Source organism: Micropterus dolomieu, linkage group LG21 (assembly GCF_021292245.1).
Source record: "Micropterus dolomieu isolate WLL.071019.BEF.003 ecotype Adirondacks linkage group LG21, ASM2129224v1, whole genome shotgun sequence".
NCBI classification, from domain to species: Eukaryota; Metazoa; Chordata; class Actinopteri; order Centrarchiformes; family Centrarchidae; genus Micropterus; species Micropterus dolomieu.
In genome coordinates, this window is record NC_060170.1 from 29,316,450 (window position 1) to 29,334,821 (window position 18,372).

Sequence of the window (18,372 nt, forward strand, 5' to 3'; positions counted from 1 at the left end):
TTGACCTTGTGTCTGTCTGCCTCCTCTAGCGATCCCGACTGAACCACCCACTGAACCTGAGCCATACACAGACTATCCCTATCCTGATGTTGGTGAGTTACACACATAGCAATTAATGGGGTGGGCGTGGTCTTATTTTTCAGTTTTAGAGACCCTTAACACTTAACAGCATTATTAATGTTTTACTTGGACCATTTCCTGTCATTTTAGAGAAAAAATGAAATATACTACTGGTTTGGTACAACTTTTTTCCACCATTAATAACTACAAAGTAAGCAGAGTGCAAAGAACTTAAAGGGGAACTCCACCCATTTTAAACATCAAAGTCTGTTTACAGGTCTTGTGGAGTACTAACACATATGAGAAGATGTTGTATAAAGCTTTTTGTGTCTCCAGAGGGAGCAGCGCAAAGTCTGATAAATTGCCTCAAGTGATGTCACTTGAGATTGGGGCTGAAGACCACAAGTTTGAAAATGATCTGGTGGTGTGGACCTCTGTAGCCCGCTCCTCAACTCTGCTCAGTGTCAGCTAGACCCCTCTTGTATGACTAGTGGATTCCTTATTTTAAATAAATACTAAAAGGGAATGCGGAAATATAAATTTGAATTAATAAAATAAATAAAAAGGCCCATCTCAACTTTTCCCTGGGCAAAAAGAATAAAAACAGAACGCCCCCCACCCCCCTTTTCTGACCTCCCCTCCCCCCAATAATTTGTGTACAGTCCCTTAGGATTTATAGACATTGTATGGGAGGTAACGCTGGACTCCTCCAATTTCCTCTTGTGCTCACACCACCATTATCCCATCTACAGGAAACAGTATCTACAATTGAAATTAGTAGGCTTTTAAACTATAATTCAGCTGTCATATTCATACTTTCCTGAAAACGTGTATTGAAACGGAATTTTGCTCCAACAAACACATGAAAGAACAACCATATTTTATTCCTGCTTGCTTCCATCTGCTTCCAATAACAGTTGCTGTATCATATTTCTAAGAAAGTGGTACTTTGTCGTTTTGCATGTTTCAGTCACACAAGCAGCATTAAATAAAAGTATCTGTAGAACTAAACAACAGAACCATACAAAATATTTTAGACATCTAAGCCCACCATCAGCCAGCCTTTCCATCTGTTTCTCTATCAGACAATGATTACTGGAAACCAGACGAGGACTACTGGGATGCCGAGCCCACACCGTCCAGGCCTCTGCCCGAAACTTTGAGCACATATATCCCATACAACTACTTGGAGCCAGAGGAGGAAGTCCCAGCTTCTCCAGTAACAGACGTCTACTATGACTACTGGAAACCAGCGGAGAAAGAGCCGTCCACTCCAGTGCCTGACATCGACGACGACTACTGGACACCAGATGAGAAAGAACCATACATTCCCGTGACTGATAACTATGATAGCAATTGGAAAGAGATGGACCCGACGCCTCCTGCCCCTGAGGTTGATGGGAAGGCTGGGACAGACGACCCTGATTACTGGGACTCCACATGTATGTCTGACACATTACAGCTTTGTTTTAATTGAGGATGTTTGTGGGATGACAGTTTATCAAACTTGAAACAAAGATGAGATGGAACTATAATGATATTGGGATTTATTGCTTTTTAAATAACGGTTGAGTCAACAGCTATTCAGTTTAGAAGCTAACAATGTTTCATAACAACTTAATTTTATGTGCTCAGCAAAAGATCAGTTGGACATTTATGGCTCCACAACTGAAAAACACAAGTTCACAGAACTTTTTCACACGTTGTAATGAATCACAACTAAAGTTGAAGTTATCATGACTCACTCACACTTGCAGAAGCAAGAGCCTGGCTTCGTTTGGTGACACAACTGAATGTTTTAGGTTAAATAGTCTGAACAAGTGGAAATTCAGAATATAGACGGACATTTTTACAGTGAAAAGAATTCAGAGTCAAGTCTCAAGTCTCATGAAACAATATTTTGACAAAGGAACACTTAAACTAGGCAAGGATAATACAGTTTCACGTGTCTGTTACAACAGAGGAATATTCATCGACATCCAATAGCTGATATTTAATACAATATCTTCCAAATTACATACTCTTTTCAAATAAAACTGAATAACTAATTATCCTTTAAGATCTAATTTACAGACTTCATGCTGAAATCTTTCATGATCATTGCCATCTGTTCCAGCCTCTGTCCACCTGAATTCAGCAGTGACTGAACTAGTTTTTCATCAGGATCAGATGTTGTGTGGCTCCCCAACAATCATCTGGACCGGACTGATATGTTCTCATTACTCTGTGTTTCCAGCATACTGTGCCGTACCTCTGCTCTTCCAACATTTCCACTGATTCACTCACACTCGCCCCGTCCTGCCTTTTCTGTTACTTTCTAAATAATCTATCTGTTTGACCTTTTTACATTTTTTATGTGTCATTGCATGTGTTATTTTTCCACTCCTGCAGTCGAGACGCCAGATAATCTTCCATTCCCTGATGGTAAAGAGGTCAGCCCTGAAATCAGAGTAGAAACTCTACCAGGTAACGGCTGTCACTCAAACTCGTTAGAAATCCAATTAACATCCATCACTCAATATGTCCACTTTTCAATTAGGCAGTACAAATTAGTAAGAAATCTCTCTAGACTTGTGATGCACATGAAACGTCCATTCCATCTGTGCCTTTGGGTTGGGAGCTGAAAAATCATGAGCAATTCAACACATGGGAATAACATTAGAGTGAGTCTGTGAGCTAACCTGCCCTACTTTTCAGACAGGAGTGGGTGGGTTTGCTTGGTTCCAGAGACAAACCTTCCCTTTGCTTTGTTGTGGACTAAACAAAAAGCCCTGTCATCAGATCACGACTCCGTTATGATTCTTGTAAATGTAAATTAAAGATTTAACAACTCAATTACATGGTAGGCGTCGCTGTGGCATGCAAGTAGAGAGCTGTTGTTGTGGTTGAGTAAATCAGGGCTGTACTAACTTGTAAAACTTTGCAGATTAAACCATGTAATCTCATAAAATCTCACTTGTAATGCAGCGGTGCATCTGAGGGATTGAACAATTCACCTGACGTGATGTTTGGTCTTTTTTTACATAGAGGAGCCCACAGCCACTCCTCCCCATGAGGGGACGTGGTATGATGATTACGACGAATACGGTAATAATGAGTATGCACGCACACGCACACACACGCACACACACGCACACACACGCACACACACACACACACACACACACACACAACTGAAACATATCCATACACAAATGTTTTATATTAGATTCAGTAGGAAAGCTGCAGTGAGATTTCCTGCCAATTTATAACTGATCCTTTATGCCCTTTTTACTGTTTATTGTTCCTGATGGCTTGCAAAAGCCCCAGAAAAACTTGTATGCACTGCTGTACATGGGGCTGGTGTATTTTTGGGTATTTCTATAAAATTACCCTTGATTTTCTTATTTTCCACAGGGAGGAAAGAAGATGAGACGGATGACAAATGGATAGAGAAGGAGAGAGAGAGAGCGGCAAAAGAAAGAGAGAGGGAAGAGAGAGGTAAGACAACCCCAGATCTGCATCTTTTTTTTTAGCTTGCATAACACCACTCTGCACAGTCATGTCAGACTACATACAACATGGCCTGTGACCTAAGTTCAAAAGTACCAACAGCTCTAAGGTGTTCAGTCCCTTGGATCACATTTCTGTTATAAGAGAATGCAAATGTGAGTTTCCACCATGCTATTGTCATCGGGCCTTTGGTACTTCCCTTAACTTGCACGGCAGCATCACGAGTTCATCCTTCCAGAACAAAATGGAGATTATCCCCAAAAAAAGTAGAAATCTCCTCTGAGCTGGACTGAAGCAATGAGAGTGGGAGTGGGAGGTTAACTGAGTATTAACTGAGAATGATCGCATGCAACAGATTAATGTGAGTGACAAAGAAAGGAGACAACAAGGGAGAATTGGCAGGCGGAGGATGTTGTAACACAGGGCTCATCACATTCAGCTCTTTTTCGCTACGTGTCCACCGTGTGTAGAGAGGTTAGCTGGTGGTTAAGGTGAGCCTGGCGTTTTATTACATAGAACACTGCCAGGACCGGTGTCACTAGGGCACTTCCTGTGTGGACGGTTCACTGCTATCTGGGTTTAAGGTGAAAAGCATTTTCAGCTTACTTTGGGCATAGGTTCAGACGTTTCTGAGGCGTGAAGCACTCATCTGTAACGCAGAGGCACAAAAGCAGATGTGTGTCTGCACCTACACCTGAGTGTGTGTCAGTGGGTGCATGTGTTTGTCCGCTTGTGCATGTGTGTACGATAGATAAGTGAGCCAACAGCATGTTTCACATTCCCATTGTCAGTAAATCTTACAGCAGCCATACTACCAACTACAGTACAGTTACTACAGTCTGGGTGGCATTAGCTCAGTCCCGGTCCTGAACCCCTAACTGCTTCCCGGGCGGGGCACAATGGATACCCACTACTCCTAATTAGGATGGGTTAAATACAGAGTAGGAATTCCGCATGCATTGTGCTGTGTGTATAAAATTGTATGTGGCTAGTAGAGTTGATAAAGTTGATTATAAAGTATGTCAGTGTCCCACACAGTTCAGTGTGTTAAAATATGAATAATGATAGATGGGATTCAGCAGTTCTTCAACAATAAACTCTCATGGTCCAAATGATCCAAGTTTGAGCAGAGTACACTTGGACTTGGAGGGAAATCACAACATCTGGGTTGTTTTTTCACCGTACTCCAGCCCTCCAGGTTCTCTTGGGGGGTTTTGGCACATAAAATGTGCAAAATAATGATCAGTTCCTAGATAATTTCTGGGCACATGGAAAGAGAGAAAATATTCAGCCAAGACAGCAGAATTTATTTGGCATTCAGACTGTTTTTCTGACCCCTGCCAGAGAGAGCGCAGAAGCTGAAAGAGGCAGAGGAGCGGGCCAGGAACAGACCACGCGTCTTCAAAGAGCCAAAGAGTAAGTCAACGTTTGTTCAAGTCTGGAAATCACTGCATAAACTTTGGTAATACACTTAATTTGATTTTCTCCAATGTGCGTCTTTGTTTGTGGCAGAGTGTCCTCCCCTGGGGATGGAGTCTCATAAGATTGATCCAGACCAGCTTTCAGCCTCCTCTGTGTCTCAGTATAAATTTGCACCTCAGAGGGCGCGCCTCAACATGCAGGTACACAACAATCAGAGCAGGACTGCTGTGGTCTGACAGCTTACATACACTACAGCCATTACTTACATACTGCCAGGCCTTGAAGCAAACACCAGCTACCAGGCATGTTGGAAAATACTGTTATTGTTGAGTCTGTCGCTTTCATCGTTACAGCCTTTCTAGCAGCTAAAAGATTAAGTCAGCTGATACATTTTTCTGCTTTCCACTGCTGAGTTTTATTTCAAAAGCTCCTTTGAACAACAAACTCCAAGTTATCACGGCATCTGAGTCAAATGACTTGCATGTCAGTGCACAATAAGCTGATATTTGCTTTGAATTTGCACACATGTAAATGTGTGAGCTCAAAATGTCCCCAAGTCCAAGGACCCAGCAGCATGTGTTCTGACCTCTGTGGTTCCCAGGGCTCAGATGATGAAGATAACATGAGAGGTGGAGCCTGGTGTGCAAACTCAGACGACAGGGTCCACTGGTTTGAGATAGATGCTCGCAGGGAGACAGAGTTCACAGGAGTCATAACACAAGGACGAGACTCCTTGAATGAGTAAGACACAAACATACCCAAACAAATACACTGCATTTTCCAATTGAAAATTCAACATTTTGCCCACATATTGTCTCGTTTCAGGAATGACTACGTGTCGTCCTACTTCCTGGCTTTCAGCAATGATAGCAGAGAATGGACCACCATCCATGATGGATACTCTGACTGGGTGAGTTCACCTAAAATCATGTCACTTCCTTAAGCGCCATGTATGGTGTGTCCTTCCTCTTTTCCCTGACTCACATTTCTGGCTTTCGTCATTCCTCCAGTTGTTCTTTGGAAACAGCGATAAGGACACTCCAGTGATGAATCAGCTGGCAGAGCCCGTGCTCGCTCGCTACATCCGAATCATCCCTCAGAGCTGGAACGGCTCTCTGTGTATGAGGCTGGAGGTCCTAGGCTGCCCCCTGCCTGGTGAGCCTCAAACATATTAACATGTACACACCCTAAAACACACAAAATGACTAATATATTTTGTTATATATTGTTTCACAGATCCAGCTGATCAGTACCGGCAAAATGAAGTGGCTCCAGTCGATTACTTGGAATTCAAACATCACAGCTACTCAGAGATGGTTGCAGTGAGTATCCTAACATGCGGCCCTCTGCATGTCAGCTGGCTTTTTGAATTCCACAGGAGATCCTCAGTTATCTTCCCAAAGACTAAAACTAAAATAATTAAACCTCGAACCAGGAGGATAACAAGACCTTTCCACACTAACGCAACGTTCATTGCTCAACAGCACCCACACTTTTCAGAACTTATAAGAGCATTATTGATAAAATTTTAGTGCTTTCTCAGTGACATAAATACATCAGACTGAGCTATTGTTAACTGAATAAGCTGGAGGGATGTTTACCTGCTGTGACATGTGAAATTGTTTCATAAATAATGTGTAAATGTAATGATGTACAATACTTTGCGCACTGACTGTTTCATTTGTCTCAGCTCATGAAGTCGGTGAACGACGAGTGTCCCAACATCATCAGCATCTACAGCCTGGGCCGCAGCTCCAAGGGACTGGAAATCATGGCCATGGTCATCTCTGGCAACCCCACAGAGCATGAAATAGGTGGGAATATTGTATTTCACTGTGCTATCAATAGCAAAATAAAACTCCTAAAAGCACGTTTTCATTCCAAAAAAATGCAAACCAGATGTTTTCTCTCAAATGTTCCAACTGTCTGAAATAGTGCTTGGTTGAGATTAAAACCTGCCAACTCTTGGGTCTCGATGACACCAATGATGATTGCTGTAAATCCTAATAAACACCACGTGGAAGTCAGCAGATTATGGTTAAGATACCAACAACTACAGCCTTGTCTCGTTGTCTCTGCAGGTGAGCCAGAGTTGCGCTTCACGGCAGGTCTCCATGGAAATGAAGCAGTGGGTCGGGAGATGCTCCTGCTTCTCATGCAGTACCTGTGCAAAGAGTACAAAGACAGAAACCCCAGAGTCCAGCAGCTGGTAGATGGAATACGCATCCACCTGGTGCCCTCGCTCAACCCTGACGGACACGAGAAGGCTTTTGCGGTGGTCAGTGATTACAATCATTAAACATCAAATCTTTCTACTTAACTGGAAAACAATACGGAAAAAAGAGAGATGTGAGTGATTCATGCTGTGGTGGTGTGTTAGTGGTCAGGTGTGACATGGCTCCATGTGTCACTTGTGCAAATACTCCCCCCCCCGCAGGGATCAGAGCTGAGTGGATGGACCACTGGACACTTCACTGAGGATGGTTTTGACATCTTCCAGAATTTCCCCGACCTGAACAATATCCTGTGGGATGCTGAAGATAGGGGAATGGTGCCCAAACTCACCCCCAATCACCATGTACCCATACCAGACAACTTAGAGTCCAACAGCTCGGTAAGGAGGATAGATCTGCTGTGTCCTACAACCAGCTAATCATATATGTTGAGGAAAACAGACCTACAGTGAAGGGTTGTTTAGGGCAACTGGTCACCAATTAACAAAAATCTAAATACACTTAATATACACTAGTTTTATCTTAATTATATCTCTGTACAATCTTAAAAAGGAGGAAGTGGCCTACTTGATTAACAAAAACGAGGATTTGCTCTGCTTACATGAGTTTTCCCTCCACTATGTGTGTGATCCTGATCTTCCTGTTTTCGTTCCAGATTGCTGTGGAAACCAGGGCCATAATCACCTGGATGAAAAGCCATCCATTTGTGTTGGGTGCGAACTTCCAGGGCGGGGAGTCAATTGTGGCATATCCTTATGACAGCTTACGTCTCAACAAACCTACCGAGAGCCAGAAGCGCCACAGCCGCAAGAAGAGACAGTATGACTCGTTCTCTCCTTTTCCCCACTGTGTTCTCTAGTTGCTTTCTTGCTTTACACTCATATTTATTTCCTCAACTCTCATTTTTCCTCCTCTTTCCTCCGCGAGGAAGGCTCTCCGTGAAGCTCTCACACTTACTATCAGGTTAAATAACTACAGTCATTTCTTACAGGTATGACGAAGAAGGTTTTGACGTGACAGAGTGGGGAAGGGGCTACCAAGAGGAGCCAGAGGAAGAGTGGAGAGGAAGGGGATACGCAGAGCCAGAGGAGGAGTGGAGGGGCCACGGCTATGACCACGGTTACGACCATGGCTACGACCATGGCTACGACCAAAGTTACAACCAAGGTTATGCACACAGAGAGGAGGAAGAGGATGATAGAGAAAGAAGCACTGGCTACCAGTACGCTGAGCCAGAGGACGAGCCTCGAGTGATAGCGGATGAGTCCCTCTTCAGGTGGCTGGCTGTCTCTTACGCCTCCACACACCTCACCATGACACACAACTACCACGGCTCTTGCCACGGAGACACTACTACAGGGGGGCATGGCCTCGTCAACCGGGCCAAATGGAAGCCAATCACAGGAAGTAAGTAGAGGCCAGTAGGTTTATCACTGGTTTAAGATTCAGTTAAGGAAATGGCTTATTGATCATCAGAGCTGTCAACATTAACCTATTACTACACATGCTCTTGACGCACACTGTTGACTTTTTTTTCCTTATGTGTGTGTCATGTTTTTACGTGATGTTTGTCTGATTGTTGTTTTGATGTGTTTAGATTGTATATTCTAATATAATAGATATTTTACTAAATGTATCTTAATTTTTTAGTGCTATGTACTATGTAATCTTTTTTAGGGTGACTCTTACCATCTGTCTAGGGACTGAAGATGAAAATAGCCGTTAGGCTAATTCTTGCATATTGACAGAAATGTTTATGAATATGCACTGTCCCTGTAATAAATAAATAGAATAGAATAGAATCACATGTTTTGCAGTTATTTTAACTTATAACACACCCTGGTGGACAATATGTGCTGTGCAGGCTCTGAGGTTAGTGTTTGTGCATGTGTGTTCACCCCACTCTAGGTATGAATGATTTCAGCTACCTGCACACCAACTGTTTTGAGTTGTCCATATTCTTGGGGTGTGATAAGTTCCCTCATCAGAGTGAGTTGGCATATGAGTGGGAGAAGAACAGGGAAGCGATGCTCATCTTCATGGAGCAGGTCAGTCTCACACACTCATGCTCACATGTGATATACAGTATACCGGCTGCTTTAGCCTCTGTACTCTAACCCGACTGACTTTTCCTTTAGCAACACCACAAGGTAGACATTTTTTGAATTTAGTGAATTCTCTCAACAACTGTTGGATTGGTACAAACATGAATGGTCCCCAAAGGATGAATTGACTTTGGTGATCCTCTGACTTTCCATCTAGTGCCATCTTCAGTCTCCACTGCCCTGGTTTATGACTAAATACCTGCAAAACAAATGACACTCCCATCAGCCTCAGCTGTACTTTGTGTTTAGCGCCAATTAGCACATTAAATGTTAAAATGCTAACATGCTAAACTAAGGTGGTGAACATAGTCATGGTCAAACATCAACAGCAGGGATGAGCAAAGACACATCAAAATGTATTTTAAAATAAGATACCAAATATCCTAACTTTAAGTGTATCAAAATAAACTACAAAATACAGCAGCCATGCCATATGTCAAAATAAACTACTGTAGTTTTGTATTTCAAAAATCCTAAATACTTTTCCAAGGTATCATGAAATACATCACGCAAACATTCTCTCGGCCTATTTGATCTATCCCTTCACTAGTTCACTGACTTAGCTGATTAAGTGGATAATGTTTGAGAGCAACAGCTTTTCTCTGCCTAATGAGTCATCTGGGAAATCTTACATATACAACCAGTTAACAGATCAGATACTGATATATCCCTGTGATCACTCAGATGAAGGTTAGTTTTAAAGTCACTGACAGTTTAATGTTTGAGTAACAGTTTGCTAATGACTGATAATTGTATCCTTATTTGATGTTTCCTGATGAAGGGCCTACACTGCATCATCTAAGCTACAACAAACACGAGAAGTGGAGGGTTGACAACCTGCTGTTTAATGGCACCAACGTTATATATGACAATAAGGCAAACGTTTGCTTTTAACAAGTTAGACCATTTTGTGGCATTTTTTTCATGCACAATCCACAAAAACATAACATAGGCTGAAAGAAGGAAGCTAACGTTAACTGTCAAGGCTACTGTGAAATAGTAAGCTAGAAGATTACATAAATTGGTAAACAATTTAGCCTAGCCTACTAAAACAAACACCAAAACATAACAGGAACTGTTAAGAATTGTAGACATTTATGCTACAAATCGATGGAAAAGTGGTAACCTAGACTTCTCACCTTGACATTCTCCATCAGGTGTGGATCAATTTTCCGTTCTGACCTCAACATGACAAATTACTGAGTAGGCACCAATCAGAAGCAGCATTTTTATGATGTCATATCGTAGACTTCTCAGTAGTATTATTGCAGGAGCCATTTATGTTACTTTGCATTAGTATTTTGGACACTGGGTGACAGTCATTGGATGCACAAGGTTGTATATAAGTGGCATAGGTGACAGGAAGTGGGGGGCCCAGGTAGGGGGAGCACACACAGTTCTCACCAGACCACAGATTAGAACAGAACAGAATACACGCAACTGGAAACAGTAGAATGGGAAAGCAACTGGTATGTTCATCTATTTGTACAACTATTTACTGCTGCAATAAACAACAAACCTCAACCACAATGACTGGAAAATCTTGTGTGTCTGCATAAAACTTCACTCCTACTTGTGTATAATGGAAAAGAAAGGGACACTATTTTAAATACATAGTCATAAATACTACACATCCCAGATTGTAAGCATGTTAGCATTTAGCTCAAAGCTTCAAAGTGCTGCTAGCATAGGTGTAGACTCCTCCAAAAACAGGTACATTAAAATGGTACTCAATGGTTGTTAACAAGAGAACTTGCAACTAATTATGTTCCCCTACTCCTTAAACTATTCCCCGCTCTATCTAGGTGCATCGAGGCATCAGGGGCATTGTGAAGGACCAGCAGGGGAACCCCATTGCAAATGCCACTGTGTCTGTAGAGGGGATAAACCACGATGTCACTACAGGTCTGGTGAAAGACTTCCTCTCTTCCCCTCTTGAGCCTTATATGTTATAATTTGTTTTAACTCAGGTGCTTTGAAACAAAATATAGCACCCTCTGGACTTAAAACAAAACCTCTGCCCACTCTTTGTCATTGTAGCACCAACAGGGGACTTCTGGCGGCTCCTTAACCCAGGGGAGTACCGTGTAACAGCTCGAGCTGAGGGCTTCTCATCCGTCACCAAACTCTGTGTGGTGGGTTACCAGCCAGGAGCAACCGCCTGCAGCTTCAACCTGGCAAAGTCCAACTGGGACCGCATTAAACAGGTAAGGCACTAAAATCTTGAACTGAACACGCCCTCATTACATGTCTAGTACTTAAATGCAATATTTAATTGCAATATAAATGTAATATTTATGAGGCTCTATTTACAGAAATGCAATATAATATACATTACTTTGTTTTCAGGGGTGTATAAAGACCTTACATAATGAAACGTTATGTTTTTATTACCTTAGAATCAGTCATTTCTATCTACATACACGAGGGCCGCCATGTTTCTACAGTAGCCCAGACAGACAAACTACTCTATAGAGCGTGTTTTGAGCAAGTAATGTTAGTAGTAGTCAACTGTTTTATTAGAATTAAGAAAAAAAGAGAAATTTGGACAAATGAAGGACCACACGTATTATTTAGCACAAGAGCCGACGGAGCGTGTCGGCCACCGTAGCTTCTCCTGAGCGCTTGGAAAGCAAGTGGTGAGCGGTGTATTCAAGTGTAGATGGGACATAATGAAGTATACAGAACTTTGATTCGTGCAAAATCACATATTGCATATAAATATTTTGCAAACATGTAATTTGTAATATGGTTATAACGGTTATTTTGCTGTCCACGTAGAGTTAACTAGATGTCTGTGTTTTGTTTACATGCTCTGATAATGCTAATCCAACACATCTTTGTAGTAGCGTCCATGTTGCGTCCAAAAACGACTTAACAACTCTGTAAATGGTACCGTCCGAGGAGCACATGAATGCAACCGTGAGCTGCTGGTTGCAATTCCCAACCCTCACCACTAGATGCCACTAAACCTTTAATGAAGTGTGTTTCTCAATTTCCCTGCAGATCATGGCCCTTCACGGCAACAAGCCAATTCGACTCAGCTACAGCAACACCAGAGTACAGAACCCTGTAGTTTCTAACAGCAACAGGCGTGTGGTTGATGGCAACAATAACTATTCACATAATTCACAACTCAGAAATGAAAGACAGAAGAAGCACAAGTTAGACAAGTTAGCTCGTCTTTGTCGCCTTAAGCGCTTACAACACCTTCGACAGTGTTTAAGATTTAAGACGACGACAACATTACCCCCAACAACCACAGTTCCCACAACGCTACCCCCAACAACCACAGTTCCCACAACACCAGAGACCACCACATCCTGGTATGACTCGTGGGACATAGGGGAGGGAGAGTCGACGCCTGGCGGTTTCACAGACTCCATGCTGGATTATAACTACGAATACAAGATTGATGACTATTGAACTAAACACACGATTCAGTAAACATGCAACCATACTCCCATTCTTGTAGTTCTCATTGCCATGTTGTACTTTGAGCAGGTTGATAAAGAATCAAATGAAGAATCCCATCTTTGTATGGCATATATAGAATATTCACTATATTGATATAATATGTATCTATTACTTAACAAACTGACCCTGTTTGACAGTTCACCCTGCATTTTTCTGACTTGTTATAGTCTTTTTTATGAATGCTTTTTGCTTCATGAAAAGGTTTTTATTGTAGACGCACATTAACAACAGTCATGACTTTTTTTTTTTTTTTGAAAACACTTCCAACATACACCTTACTTCAGTGACTTTAAAACTAACCTTCATCTGAGTGATCACAGGGATATATCAATATCTGATCTGTTAACTGGTTGTATATGTCAGATTTCCCAGAGTTGCATTATGTACACTCGTCTCCACCCATGGCAGAAATGTTTTTACATTATGAACAGTCACTAAAGGTTTAAAATGCATTTGTTCAAAGTTGGAAACAGAGTCACAAGGAAAGAGTCTTCTGTCATGTTTCCTCAGACACAGTTGGGTTATTTTTCAAATAAAGGCTTGTTACTACACAACACTTGTCTTCTCTTTTTTTAGCACCACGGTAAATGCTGATTTCTGGTTAACAGGAGTTCATTGACCTTTACGATACTGAACAGCATCAGGGACTGTAATTCTTGGCCCAACGTTGATGTGATTAGTTTGTGGTCAGGAGAAATCAGTCTGAATATGCGTCAATAGTGTCCAAGAAGTGTCATCATGTTGTACTGTATGTGGATATGGACCCTCAGTGGCTGATGTTCATCTCACTTTCCTCATCGTCGTCAGCGGAGAAGGCAGAGAAGCTGACTGGCTCACATTCAAGAGTACGTAAATTAACCAGGCATGCTATTTGGGTGCTGCTGAACTCTGGAATAGTAACCAAAAGGACTTCTTGGCCATCGGGACCTGGCAGGAAGAGAAGCAGAAGAAATATGTGAGCACATTAGTTAGAGGCAAAACAGTTAAAATGGAATAATATGGCCAAAATAATGTAAATGTCTCATTTATTTGGAGTCTCAAGAAAGAGCATAGCGATCATCAGTGATGTTTCTTATGTGTACATGTACACACCACACACTGACCTTTGATGAGCTTGGACTCAAAGGTTGGGGCATTGCCACTGAAGTAAACGTGGGGACACTCTTCCAAGATGAAAGGGTCTTTTTGGTAAAATGGGAAACAACCTGACACAAAATGTACACAGAACAGTAAATTATTTCAACCAATATCAGCCAGAAGGTTTGTGTTTTATTCTGCATCAACCTGTCTGACTAACCTAGAGTATCAGGTGCCGTAGGGGCCAGGTGTCGGAGTCGTAGCGTTTCCTCCAGTATTTCCAGGTGACTGTCCAAGCTGCTGTACTTCTGAATGTCACAGACATTCTGGCCTGATGTGCCCAGGAACCTTGATAGAAACGCAAACACTGGACCTTAAACATCTGCAGATTCAAGGCTAAATGCAAGATGGAGGACAGTGACTGTGACTGGCATTGCTTACCTCACGCCATCAATGTTAGCCATGTATGGATTGGAGGCCAACTGTAAGGTGGGGTACGCAGAGGACAAGGGGAACATACAGCGGTGGAGAGGCTGCTGTGGGAGGGTGTAGTTGGTGGGGTCATACTGGCCCGGCATTACATCTACTGGAACAGAGGCCTACAACAGCAGGAGGCAATATTATTAGTTCATAATGATTTTCTATATACACTTGTGTTGAGTCATCGCCATCTTTGGTCACAAGCATTAATTCATTCTAATGCTTATGATCTAGGAACTTTCTCAGTATACACTTCTTTTTCTCAACACCAATGTTTTGCTACTGCTGACGCAGCAGATAAATACTGCAATAGGTGTGAGTGAAATCAATTAAACTGTTTATGGATGTATAATCAGGCAGGAATAATAGAACCAGGGATAATTAAGAAGCCACCACAGTGTAAACATGGCAAAATCTCTGGCAGTATGCAAGTGTATATCAACTCATTGTATATGTTGTCATATTGCACAAAATAAAAACAAAACTAAAAGAAAAAACATATGCATGCATAGAGGGGGAGGCAGACTCACCACCAGCTGAAGCAGCAGCTCATCCAGCAGACGAATGGCCTCCACGCTGCCGGCCTGAGTCTTCTTGGTGAGGTACTTGGGCTTGACACACCAGGAAAGAAAAACAGGTATTTGAAAGTCTTTTACAAGTGGGCCTTTTGCTTATTTTCTCAAGGCGTAAAACAAACAAACAAACATACACCTTTCTAGTACTGGGTTGGACCCCCTGTTGCCTTCAGAACTGCCTTAATTCTTTGTGGCATACTTTCAACATGGTGTTGGAAACATTCCTCAGAGACTTTTGTCCATATTGACATGATAGCATCACGCAGTTGCTGCAGAATTGTCAGCTGCACATCCATGATGTGAATCTCCCGTTCCACCACATCCCAAAGGTGCTCTACTGGATTGAGATCTGGTGACTGTGGAGGCAACTGGTTCTAAAGCTGATGATACACAGACCAACTTTTAGAGCAATCGCGCAGGGTAACGTTGCCATCAACGGTAATGAGTAAAGATTACTACCGTAATCCCCTTCTCCCACCACCCGTCCCGCACCGCCGCTATCCGTTCAAAACATAGTCGGACTTGCCACTAGCAAGATTGCCCAGCAACATTGCTCAAAAAGTTGCCCCGTGTATCATCAGCTTAAGGGGCCCAAAGCGTGCCAAGAAAGTATCCCCCACACCATTAAACCACCAGGATGGATCCATGCTTTCATGTTGTTTATGCCAAATTCTGACCCTACCATCTGAATGTCGCAGCTGAAATCAAGACTCATCAGACCAGGCAATGTTTTTCCAGTCTTCTATTGTCCAGTTTTGGTGAACCTGTACGAATTGCAGCCTCAGTTTCCTGTTCTTAGTTGACCGGAGTGGCACCTGGAGTGGTCTTCTGCTGCTGTAGCCCATCTGCTTCAAGGTTCAACGTGTTGTGCATTCAGAGATGGTATTCTGCATACCTTGGGAGTTTCTGTCATCTTGAACCCGTCTGCCCATTCTCCTCTCACCTCTGACATCAACGAGGCATCTTTGTCCGCACAACTGCCGCTCACTGGACATTTTCTCTTTTTCGTACCATTCTCTGTAAACCCTAGAGATGGTTGTGCGTGAAAATCCCAGTAGATCAGCTGTTTCTGAAATACTCAGACCAGCCTGTCTGGCACCAACAACAATGCCACGTTCAAAGTCACTTAAATCCCCTTTCTGATGATCGGTTAGAACTTCAGCAAGTTGTCTTCACCACATCTACATGCCTAAATGCATTGGGTTGCTGCCATGTGATTGGCTAATTAGTTATTCATTATAACAATCAAATGAACAGGTGTACCTAATAAAGTGGCCAGTGAGTGTTTGTCAGGTTTAAACCACTTCCAGGTACCTTCGTTGATGCGTCCTTGTCCTGGGTGCTTTGGCTCAGGAGGTTTCCAGCCAGCAGGACCCTGGAAATTGTTGCTGCCCCGCTCTGCTCCCTCTGGTCTCCGAGTTGACCTGTTACCATGTCAACCAGCAGCTGTAGCCCCAGCATGCTGTCGGCGTGACTACTGCCGAGACCAAGTCCCGAGGTCAGGAGCACAAACCTGGATGGCGACACACAACAGCATTAGAACCTTATCATAAAAGGCTGAAACCTAAGCTTTGTACGTTTGTTTACCTGTCAGAGCTGAGTACGGGTCTTGTTGTCTGCAGAGGAAGGTCAGCCATGCAAAACTCCTCAACTGTGAACTTCCCATCATTCCTTTCGGCTCCATATATTGCAATAACACTACCTGAAAAAGAAAGAGAAGGGACATACAAGATGACATACAAGAGACAAGCTGTAATGAGTGTAGGCATGGACCGGTTTCAAGTTATGATAACTTTAAATATCACGGTTTCACAGTATTGCGTTAACAGCTCTAAAATATGTTATTTTTAAATGTCTGGGTTGTTTTCCACCCTACACACTGGTGTGTGCTCACACCAACCGGAGAATGAAGGGCCGCGGTACTCTCTACACTGCACGCAACCTGCGAGATTCCTGCACCTTCTGTCTTCTGACAACACATTAAAAACAGCTCATAGCGCAGCAATAGTATAATGTAAGATTTTAGTGGTTTTGAAACCTTGACTTTTTCATACCGCGGGATACCTTGAAACCAGTAACTGGCCCATGCCTTATTGAATATTGCAACACTGTGATTGTTTAGTGAAGTCACACTGACATCTTCTGAGTGCCTTGACATCAGGAACAAAATCTAACCTGTGACACACTTGTCTCTGTCAATTTTGCCTTCAAGTTTGATCCTCTGTAGCTCATCCTCCAGAATCAGTTCATCTGTTTCACTGATGTATTTGGCTCGTGCAGGCTGGGGCAGCAGGTTGTGCTAAAAGGAGAGAGAGAGCAAAATAGGAGACATGATTTGTGGCTTGCAGTTTCACTTTGTCTGGGATCAGCTGGTGAATTTAGCATGACTGCCTACCTCATCACTAATCTCTCTCAGGATAGATGGCTGCAAGTCCATACGCTTGAACAAGGTTCCCACAATACAACACTGCTCCCCTGTCTGAAGATCACACAGCTTCCTGATAAGCACGTCCGATCCTGACAGAGACAGAAAAAGACAGATTTTTTAATAAAATGCATGGACATATAAACCAGATGCTTTAGAGTCCCAGGTATAGGAAGCTTACCCCACTTCTGCTGGGCTCTCTCTGAGAGCAAGGGCCTCATCTGCATGAGTCGTGCTGCGTAAATATGAGCATACTGACGACTGAAACTCCTCTCCCCGACTTTGTAGCGCTCGGAGCAGGGACTGTAGGCCAGCGACAGTCTCTCAAACACCGGGCCCTGGTCCTCGGAGGCAGGGCGGCGGAGCAGAGAGGAGCCCTCCTTCTGGGCGCTCAGGTCGGAGAACATGTCTTGTAGCAGAGGAGCGTTTACCAGAAATGTATCCACTTGGTTACATACACACTTAATGACTGCCGTGCAAGTTAACTTACATCTTATAAAGTGGGTTTACCAGGCTTGAAAGTCAAACGTTTTGAGCCTAACTTAGCGTGCAAAACACTATTGAAAAGGTCGTGAATGTAACAGATTTAACGACCTTACCTTTGAATAATGTCAAGCTTCAGCTGCTACCCGTCTTAAATCGGGTATTAAGTTATATTTTCAGATATCACTTATTTTAGTCCTTGTCAGCGAGGAAAAGAAACAATTCCCGCGAAATCGCTGCTTCTTCTTCTTCTTCTTTGGGTTTTTTTACGGCAGCTGGCATCCATTGAGTTGCATTACTGCCACCTTCAGTTTTTATTTACCCTTTACTTCCATTCATACTAAATCCATTTATATTTAAATATCCATTTCCTACCCTCCACACTTTCTCCATACTCCACTAAACTTTTTACTGTATTATCTATCCGTCCTATTTTTTTTTAACTGTTATCATTTCTTGTCTTTCCTGAGTAAATTTCCTGCATGTTATAAGAATATGTTCTGCTGTTTCAGCCTCCTGACATTGTTCACACATTCCTGTAG

General features: G+C 42.7%; 2 protein-coding genes across 4 annotated transcripts in view; one reads left to right on the plus strand and one right to left on the minus strand.

The window, feature by feature from the left end:
• Positions 1–13,344, plus strand: part of aebp1b (AE binding protein 1b) — a 16,203-nt gene extending 2,859 nt beyond the window's left edge. Inside the window, exons 4-23 of one of the 3 annotated variants that reach the window (XM_046034422.1) lie at positions 1,146–1,502; positions 2,452–2,526; positions 3,088–3,147; positions 3,457–3,540; positions 4,897–4,968; positions 5,065–5,174; positions 5,576–5,715; positions 5,800–5,884; positions 5,985–6,129; positions 6,211–6,296; positions 6,665–6,788; positions 7,056–7,252; positions 7,412–7,588; positions 7,864–8,027; positions 8,200–8,615; positions 9,117–9,256; positions 11,119–11,218; positions 11,354–11,520; positions 12,320–12,578; positions 12,609–13,344. In XM_046034422.1, the coding sequence (XP_045890378.1) occupies positions 1,146–1,502; positions 2,452–2,526; positions 3,088–3,147; positions 3,457–3,540; positions 4,897–4,968; positions 5,065–5,174; positions 5,576–5,715; positions 5,800–5,884; positions 5,985–6,129; positions 6,211–6,296; positions 6,665–6,788; positions 7,056–7,252; positions 7,412–7,588; positions 7,864–8,027; positions 8,200–8,615; positions 9,117–9,256; positions 11,119–11,218; positions 11,354–11,520; positions 12,320–12,578; positions 12,609–12,739 (3,089 nt within the window). In that variant the 3' untranslated portion in view covers positions 12,740–13,344. Of the gene's footprint in view, positions 1–29; positions 93–1,145; positions 1,503–2,451; positions 2,527–3,087; positions 3,148–3,456; positions 3,541–4,896; positions 4,969–5,064; positions 5,175–5,575; positions 5,716–5,799; positions 5,885–5,984; positions 6,130–6,210; positions 6,297–6,664; positions 6,789–7,055; positions 7,253–7,411; positions 7,589–7,863; positions 8,028–8,199; positions 8,616–9,116; positions 9,257–11,118; positions 11,219–11,353; positions 11,521–12,319 lie in introns of all 3 variants that reach the window. The other 2 variants (XM_046034421.1, XM_046034420.1) reach the window with 2 other exon arrangements.
• pold2 (polymerase (DNA directed), delta 2, regulatory subunit) lies at positions 12,974–18,108 on the minus strand. The gene is made up of 11 exons (XM_046034423.1): positions 17,947–18,108; positions 17,529–17,756; positions 17,318–17,439; positions 17,098–17,221; positions 16,510–16,624; positions 16,237–16,435; positions 14,878–14,958; positions 14,309–14,466; positions 14,088–14,215; positions 13,894–13,995; positions 12,974–13,717 (listed from the first exon to the last, which is right to left on the minus strand). Exons 2-11 carry the CDS (start codon positions 17,752–17,754, stop codon positions 13,557–13,559), a joined length of 1,416 nt encoding a protein of 471 aa, XP_045890379.1. The 5' UTR covers positions 17,755–17,756; positions 17,947–18,108; the 3' UTR covers positions 12,974–13,556.
• Positions 18,109–18,372: the final 264 nt, after the last annotated feature.

What these genes read in the sequence shown, in the direction of transcription:
- pold2 (XM_046034423.1), bottom strand. Translation starts at nt 17,754, where the DNA reads ATGTTCTCCGACCTGAGCGCCCAGAAGGAGGGCTCCTCTCTGCTCCGC. An exon ending in ACAAGGACGCATCAACGAAG is followed by an intron (nt 14,959 to 16,236) that starts GTACCTGGAAGT and finishes TGGTGTGTCAAG; the next exon opens with CCCAAGTACCTCACCAAGAA. An exon ending in TGAGTCCAAGCTCATCAAAG is followed by an intron (nt 13,718 to 13,893) that starts GTCAGTGTGTGG and finishes TCTTCCTGCCAG; the next exon opens with GTCCCGATGGCCAAGAAGTC.